Raw genomic sequence first — 8,966 nt, 5'->3', positions numbered from 1 at the left:
CATCGATTTTCCTCCCAATCTGCGATACGGTTTCTCAGAAACGCTGTTTGGTGGTCGTCCTAAGACTTTCGCGTGTTTTTCAAACGCCAGCCACACAGTTCAGTGTTTTCAGGTCCTTTCGTGTTCCTTTTCCCTTTAATTACAGAAGTCTCTATCCCCTCTCTTTGCCAATGTGGTCAAGAAAAACGCCCAAGGCTGCTACGTGCAGCCAGAACACGCGTCTAACAGGGCGATCCACTGAAGCCGTCCCCAAATCCGTTTCCAAAAGCTGTGCGGCCCCGAATGGCTGGTCCTGAGGGGCGGCACCTGACTCCCACAACTTCTCGGACCCTCCCGCGTGCCTTGGACTTGGGTGGGTGGATGTGGCCGTTGCCCGGGGAAGAAGGCGCAGGCAAACACTCTAATTTCACACTTGCCCCGGAAAGCGCTTCCAAAATAGTCAGGGCTGGGGCCGCATCTCAGACCCGACTTTTTCCCTCCCGGTCCCTCCCCGAGGACCCCCGGGCCCCGGCCCGTCGGGCGCCGTCCGCTGGAACTGCACCGCGGAGTTCATTGCGAAGCCCAAGTGGGTGGGTCCGCGCGCGCCGCCCGACTCGGGCCAGGACGGCCAGCCCCGAGCTCCGCGTCGGGCGCCGGGATCGCCGCCGCTCCGGTCGCCCGGCCTCGCCACAAACCCGCTTTGGAAAGAAAACTTCCCGCGGCCGCAATGAGCCTCCCCTCTCCCTGGCGGTCCTTCCTTCCCGGCCGGCAGAGAACGTGAGCTTTATTATGACGGGGCGCGGGGGGGACGGGTGGAATGAGTGGGTCGGGGTCGCCGTGGGACTCTAGGAAAGCTGGTTACCTGGTGGCCCTGGGGGGGCGGGGTCCGCCGGGGGAAGGGGGGGGGCGGGGGGCGGCGAGGCCGGGCGCGCGCGCGCGCGCGCGGGTGGGCGCGAGGCAGTTGCGCGCGCCGCCGGGGCCGCCGCGCCGCCGGGGCCGCACTTGTCCTGTAATCGATTGCCGAGCGCGCCGAGCGGCCCGGCGCGCAGACCCGCGCACTCCGCGCCCTCCCCAGCCCGCCCGCCCGCGCGCGCGCGCCCTCCCCCACTCCCACACGCACGGGCGCCCGGGGGCCCGCACACACGCACGCACGCGCGCGCGCACGCACGCACGGCCGCCCGCCTGCCCGCGCCCCCTGCCCGCCGCCGCCGCCGCCTGCCCGCCCGCCCGCCCGCCCTCCGCCCGCGGGCGTCTGCGCGAGCCCGGCCGGCGGGGGAGATGTGCTCCGGCGGCGGCGGATCGGTTTCTCGGGGTTTGACCAGCTGTCCCGGGCTAACCCTGCTCCTCGCTGAAGATGGAGGAAGTAAAAACAGGATTACCCTTAGCTACAGATCCACTGCCTTAGTTCCCACCGCCCACCGCAGTGCACAAACACACGTTAGGCACGGGAAGGCAAGCAAGGGAGAGGACACACTTAACAGTAAACACAAACAAAAGGGTGATGGGATTATTGTACTGCATGCACTGCTGAGGTAAATCTGCGTTTGGCTTTGGCGTGGGGAAGAGCAGCTCTTGTTTGTATTTGTCTTCTGGTTCCTAGAGGATCTATAAATATGTGTGTCTCGGTTTGCAAAGGTGTGTGTGGGGGGGGGGGGTGGGGGGAGTGTTTTCAAAGTTAAGCGTCATGATGTAGCCTCTCGGTTTTGCACGGTAAGGCGATCAAATGACTTGTTGCTGTTGACCAGTGGTGATAACCATAATGTAGATATTTTTCCTCTCCGGGAGGCATGGCTGGTGGCGATGAGCAGGGTCAGCGTGTCTGGGAAAGGACGCGCAGGGAACCGGGTGGGCGGCGGTGCCCTCCGCCTGCACGTAGCCGGTCCCCTCCTGGAGCTCTGTTTCTGGGGTGTTCATCGATTAATCAGTTCTCATCTCTCTTCGCTGTCATGGGTTTGGGCTTGTTTTGCTTTGTTTTTAACTTGAATTCCAAGAAAGGTCGGGTAGCTTGGCGTGGGTTGCAGCTGTCCAGAGAGGAGGTAATGCCCAGATCCTGTTGGAATTTAATAAAGAGCAAACAAAACAAAACAGGTATGACACATGCAAAAAGGCAGCAGTTAAATCACTTTGACAGGTTCCACGATGGGCGAAAGGGATGGATTTAAGATTTCTTCCTTCCTTTCTTTCTTTCTTTCTTTGCCAAAAGAGCAGTCTTGGGAAGTTGGCCTAGGTTCCTTGCTGGGTTCTGCCTGACCGTCCCTCCCCTCTAACCTCCCCCCCCCCCCACCCCCCCCCCCCACCTTTTCTTTCAGTTTTCTTGTCTTAGCTTTTGGTCGATTCTTAAAGAACCGGTGGATCAAGTTTTTTCTCTTCTCGTTAATCGCATTGCTGTAGCACTGACTGACCTCTCTCTCTTTCTCTCTCTCTTTTTTTTTTCCTCTTTCCTGAAAGTACGTGGTGCCATTCCAGAGTGACTTTTCCTACTAGACCATCCCAAAGGGACGAGGGGGAGGGGTGGGAGGAGGAGGAGGAGGAGGAGGAGGAGGAGGAGGAGGAGGAGGAGGAGGAGAAGGGGGGTGTTCCTTCTCTCTCATTTCTTGGTTTTGTTTATCAGCCGATCTGTTTGCTGGATTTGGGCTCGGAATGACCCACCTGTAAAGTGCTTTTCCTTCCTCCTCGCCTTGAACTCTGCAGGGGGCTTGGCTTGGAGGGGGCCGGGGAGGGAAAGAGAGAGAGAGAGGCGGGGGGGGGGGGGGGGGGGGAACCACAAAAAACTTCTTTCTTTCTCCCTCCGTGTATCTTCAGCCCGACATTGTCACCTCCTCCTGGAGGGGTTAGAAGAAGCTGAGATCTCCCGACAGAGCTGGAAATGGTGATGAATCTTTTTTAATCAAGGGGACAATTCCTTTTGTATGTACATTTCGTTTCTCTTTCTCCTTTTCTTTTTCCTTGCTTTCCTTCTCTGAGGGTTAATAACCATTTCATTGATGGGGCAGACTTTCTTTCGCTTCTCCCTGACGTTTCTTTCTTTTTTAATGTGTGTGTGTGTGTGTTTAAATGTGTACATTTTTAAAGAGATAAACTCATTTGTAAAATAGCTGAAGAAACTGGGCCCCTTTTAAACTTTACGGATGCCTTTCTTTAACGCCTTATGTAATCATAATTTGAAAGAATTTGATAACAGTACAGCAGGTTGAAATTTAAGTGCTATGTAGTGGCTGAGTTGGGAATTTGATCTGATTATTCCATAAAGAAAGAAAAGTTGTTTTTTTGGGGGGGTGGAGGGGGTGGGTAGGGAGGGTGGTGGTGAAGAAGGGGAGGGGAGGGAGAAGGGAAGTGGTTTTGGAGACAAGTGAAGCTGCCTGTTTTCCAGTAAGTAATGGAGAAATTCCAGGAGCCAGGGCTAAATATACTTGGCGATCAATACAGAAATGGCTCATTGTGAATAATTTAGCTGCTGGTGCAGTGAGAGTTTTGAAACTAAAGGCAAAAAGGACCAGGGCCAAAGGGGGAAAAAAAAATAAGTAAAAAAAATCTCCTCAGGACATGTCAATTCTTTAAACTTTTTTCTTTCAAAGAATACAGTTAGCTTATCGATCTTTTCGTGATGTGAAATCAAAGCTAGGGGGTGTCATCTCATACAGCTTACTTTTGTTTCTGAGAATTAAGTTCGTGTTTTGCGTCATTGGTGCATGAGAATAATTCCCCAAACTTTAAAAAAAAAAAAAAGTGATTCCCTTCTCCCAACAGCGAAAAGTTTATGAAATTTTCAAAATCAGACTGTATTAAGTAAGCTTGGCATTTGTGTCCAACCACGGTCTGGCAGGAAATGAAGGTTACATTGAACAGGTGCTTACCCAGAACTTGGGGTAGGCTAAAACGCCAATACAAGTTCAGGAGTTGGGTAACGGCTGCAGAAATCTTAGAGACACACTTGGGCACGAAGTTTTTTTAGTTTTGTTTTGTTTTCTTGTGTATGTTTGTCCTCCCCACCCCTCCCTCTTAGAACATGATGAACCAACTTGCAACAATTGTGAATAGAGCTATCTGTATACCAGGGAAGTCCTCAAACTGCAGTGCGCTTGTGGGAAGTAGTGAGTGGTAAAATACTTAAGTCCCCTTTAAAGTTGGAGATGGCCCCCTAGATTTTGTTGTTGTTGTGGTGGTGGTGGTGGTTTCTCTTTGAACCAAGTAAATTCTGATTAAGAGAGTCATTCCTTTCTTGCTGCAGCCCATCTCACAGCACACTTATCTTTCCTATCCTATCTCCAGCAGGAATCAGATCATTTGCAGAAAGAGTTCAGTGACTTGCAAATGAGCACATACAGTACACTGTAGTATGTTTCCTAGGCACAGGTTGCAGCCGCAGCAACATGGGCTAACTGCTTGGAGCTTCAAATAAGTTAAGCATTTAAGGGCAGGACTGAAAGGAATCCTTGTGTTAAGGGTCTAATCTTTTGTGTTGCAGCACTGCACTTTGACTATGGAAACAGAGGCTATCGATGGCTATATAACGTGTAAGTATTCATTTCCATGAATTTTCTTTATTGCTAACAAAGTTCTGCTTCTGTATTACCTGTACTTGAACTTCTCAACTGTAAGTCTTTATCACGGATTCTATGCTCTTCTTTTCTGTCTGTTCACAACTTCACCCTTAAAGTGAGTTTGATAAAATAACAGCATACAGTGAAATAGAAATATACTTACTGTATTAAAGATAACAGGTAAATCAGTAGAGCTTAGCAGATCCACGCTTTCCTGGCTGATTACTTTGCCTGAGTTGACAATAGGTCAGGTTACATATATGTCTACTAATATGGCGTGTACTAAATATGTATTGCTCTGGATAGCTTACGTTATTGGACTCAGATTCTGAAAGAGAATTCGCTTCTAAATTCTCAACCTGTTTGGCTCAAAACAAACAAGTTGACATGTTTTTAGCCAACTCTCCTTTCAAACATCCAACTTTCTGCGAGCCAGCATTTTAGAAAATGCTCATTATAAATACTGTATGTTCAAGGATTAAATTAGGTTTTAAAAGAAATTTAGTTTTTTAAACTAAAGAATACTTTAGAAATCAACTCGTCCCAATTCCTCTTATTTTACAGTTACGATTATTGTGATAGTGAAATTTTGTCTTTTTTTTTGGGGGGGGGGGCTGGTTGTTGCTTTTTGTCATTTCATTCATTTACTGTATATTTCTAAATTATATTGCCTTACAGTTTCTTTTAAGGAAAAGCATATTACATTACAATTTCAAGGCTATTCGTGCTACTGCATAAGACAAAGTTGGTAATTAGATTTTCTGTGACAATGAACAGAGACCAAAAGATTTTATTTTGTGGAAGCAGGTGACAATGAGCTTTCACCTGAAAGGGAGCACTCCAATATGGCAATTGACCTCACCTCAAGCACACCCAATGGACAGCATGCCTCACCAAGTCACATGACAAGCAGTAAGTCTTCTTTTTATGTTTTTCCCCCTATTTCTCTAGCAACAGCCTTGAATTTGTTAGGTCTGTGGGGTCCTCTCACATTGTGGTGTAGCTGCTGTTATAGATTTTGCTAAAGAAAGAACAACAGAGATTTATTCCTGTTCATTCTAGTATCATAAAACATGAGTCTGCTTACTAGTCTGAACTATCCCAAGGTGGCATTTGGGAGCTGGTGCTTACCTGTATCAGGTAAGAAATGTTAGGCTTTTCTGGTTATTGTTTTGACTTGTCAGGTTTATGACTAGATTTGTTGTTGTTGTTGGATTTTTTTTTTTTTAAAAAAAAAAGATGGAAACACGTCACTTCCAAAGGACTCTTCACAGTAAAAAAATGAAATAATATTATATTGCTTTGGTACAAAGCTAGTCCATCAGTGGTAGAATTGCAGTGTTGCTTTTATTTTATTTTATTTTTTTAAACGTGCAAGTTTTTCCTCCAGAGTGTTGGAAGTGAAGTGTAATTGAAAATTTGTAGAACTCATTTACATCCATTTCTCTAATAAAGTGAGAGCTTTTTGTTTAGGATTGTCCAGAGAAGAACTGAGAAAACTTGGAAGGATGTTTTGAACTTATAGGCATAGACAGTTTTGGCTACTGTTTTGATGAAGAGTCATTCATTGATGTAGTAAACACTTTTGTGTAAGGAAAGAACAACTTATATGCTATCGGGGACAGAGATAAAACACTTTAAGAATATGGTTTGTTTTCTCTTATAATGTTTTATCAGTTTAGTTATCAAGTGAAAATGCTCTGATATTCCTACTCAAACATTATTTGAAATCTTGTGTTTCCCTTATAGTGTCGGTATATGTTATATTCTCGTATAGAAATGATGTCTGACTTATATTTAACTTTATTTAATTAGACGTTTTCTATTTGGTTGATATGTGAAGGAAAGGCATTTTCTTTCCTTTTTTAAAAAAAGTGAAGGTTTAATAACTAAAGAAAACTGAATCACCTACTGAATTATGAGAGCATATCCCTAAGTTAATTCTCATTATCTGAACAGAACAAAATTTCCTTTCCAATTCCCTCTTTCAGTTCTCAAAACTTAAGGTTACTATAAACCTACTAGCTTTGTAAGTAGTAAAGACTACTGAATTATAAGCAAAAGTATATAGAGTACTATTGAATACATTTTGCAACTCATTAACTTTAAGTGATTCTAGCTATTGACTTGAATTTTTTATTAAACTATGTGAACTTACTTATTTAATAGTTTTCTTTCTTTTTATTAATGGGAAGATTTCATTCTAGAAGCAGTCATTGAAATTCCTTTATCATGTAGAAAGAAAAATTAATAGGTAGTGAGTGAATACATATTAAATTATAGTGCTAATGTCTTATAATGGATCTTGTAGCATTAACTTATTTTATTTTTTTGCTAGTTGGCTATTGATTTGATAAAAGTTACACTATTAATATAATGTAGGCACTACAGTTTTTACATTTTAACGTTTTTACAATCTTACTAGTTCTTTGGTAGAATAGGTTTTTACTTCTCAGATAATCTTTGTATGATTTCTGAAGGGTAAAAACAGATGAATTTGCAATTTCTGTTAGCCAGCTATTTAACAGTTGGCCTTAGAAGCATTGAATATAAGGGGATAAATATTAATGTTAATCATAGACTTTACTGATATCCCCTAGCCACCACTATAACATCAGCAGGAAAATGTTTTTTGTTAATTGCCTCCTTTATTTGTGAATTTGATTCTGGTTTAGCAAGTACTGGCTTCAAACAGGTAGTTCACCCATTTATTTTAAATATATAGTGCAGCGTGCAGACGTGATCAGTTTGAACAAATAAGAGTTGTGCTTTTGACGTGTGGGCTTTTTACACCCATTAACAGTTAAGTTAGGTTTGGTAAAGAGGTTTTTTTGTTGTTGTTGTTTTTAACTTACTAGCCCGTGGCAATTTCACGTTAGTATGGTTTCTGGCGAAGCTGCACGTGTTTTCAAGTTCTTTTCCAAAGCCTTGCAGGTTAAATATGTTGGCTCTCACTTCAGAGCTGTCTTGCATCCTTTATGTAGCCTCTATTTACAGTATCTAGGTTACCCACTTAGGTGTTAGATGGAGAAGATACCCATTTTTTCCTTTCTGTTAGATCTAGGAGAATATCAGCATTTGAGATTGCCAAAGCAAAAAGTGGTAGAGAGAGACTCTTGTCTAATTTGAACAAGAGACTTAGAATCTGTCACTCATATTTTTCTATAACTTGAAATAATTTGTGTGTGTGTGTGTGTGTGTGTGTGTGTGTGTGTCTGACCTGTCAAATCACTTGTGTCTGAGATCACTGGTTTTCGTAAATGCCTTTACACACATTCTTGCCTTCATTAAGTGAAAAGAATTTATTTATTTTCTGCATTTGTTAATATTTTCATATATACTTCCTGAAGGGCTGTTGCTTCCAAAAACAGAATTGCAGTTTTGATTGAAAGTATTAAAGCCAAAAGTAAATGTGGAAATCTCTCAGATAGACAGCCTCTAGTAGCAAACAGGAGAGGACAGGAGTATACGTGTAAGAGAAAAAGTTATTTTAAAACAGTTTAGAAAAAAAAATAAAATAATTAAAACCTTTTATTTTAATAAAATAACTTCTATTCTGGCAGTAAAGTGTTGATAAGATATGATAGCCACCTTATTTTGGCTTTAGGAAAGTGGTCAGTTTGACAATAAGGTCGTAATCATTTGTTTTTGCTATTTGAGATGAAGAGTATATGTACAACTTGCTGCCAGCTATTGTATAATAAATAATGACAGCAGCTATCATTATTTGACAGGGCTAGAAGAGAGCATCAGCGACTTGGGAGAGAACTAAAAATGTTACCATGCCTGACAGTTTGGGGTTTTAAAATTCAGCAAATAAGATAATCTTAAAAAGAAGTCAGAAGTATTAGTTGATCTTAACATTTTATAATGACTGCGTCCTATGTTGTAGAATGAATTTTCTTAGAGAACTTTAGACTTTTTCTTCTGGAATAAGGATCTCTTTGATAGGAAGATGAGCATTGTTGCCTGAGATCATTAGTGTACATGTCGAGTCTGCTGACAACCTTCGGTGTCAGGGATGACAGTATATGCCTTGATGGCTACTGGAAATACACAGTGTTAAGTTATTTTAAAAATAGCTTCTGGAAGTTAAGAATCTGAGACAGACAACTCAGACAGAACAATATAAAAATAATCCATATTGTATTTCGGCCTCTCAGATGAGTCTTGCTTTGTGATTCCTTCTGTTTCTGGGTTAGCGCATTTCCAATTCTTGCAAAGTCGCTTCAGTATTGGTTTCTATACCTGCTGCTGACTATATTGGAAAACAGTTTTAAGGTTCAAGAAATTGTAATTAATTATATTTTTTCTTATCATCTACTATTATAATGCCAGTGAGTAAATTTCATTTGGATTTAGTTAAATGGTAGGAAAATACAGCCTGACACAAACTTTGTTTCTATGACTTTAAAATCTTTACTTTACATGGATCAAGTTCGCAGT

General features: G+C 43.0%; 1 protein-coding gene across 7 annotated transcripts in view; it reads left to right on the top strand.

The window, feature by feature from the left end:
* The first annotated feature begins 544 nt into the window (after window positions 1-544).
* IKZF2 (IKAROS family zinc finger 2) overlaps window positions 545-8,966 on the top strand; it is a 145,875-nt gene continuing 137,453 nt past the window's right edge. For 3 of the 7 annotated variants that reach the window (XM_079783187.1, XM_079783186.1, XM_079783182.1), the window contains exons 1-3: window positions 1,274-1,342; window positions 4,445-4,493; window positions 5,328-5,432. In XM_079783187.1, coding sequence (XP_079639313.1) covers window positions 1,334-1,342; window positions 4,445-4,493; window positions 5,328-5,432 — 163 coding nt within the window. In that variant the 5' untranslated portion in view covers window positions 1,274-1,333. The other 4 variants (XM_079783188.1, XM_079783184.1, XM_079783183.1 and 1 more) reach the window with 4 other exon arrangements.

Source organism: Cnephaeus nilssonii, assembly GCF_951640355.1.
Source record: "Cnephaeus nilssonii genome assembly, chromosome: 10".
Lineage (NCBI taxonomy): Eukaryota > Metazoa > Chordata > Mammalia > Chiroptera > Vespertilionidae > Cnephaeus > Cnephaeus nilssonii.
This window is presented reverse-complemented; position numbering and strand designations above follow the sequence as displayed.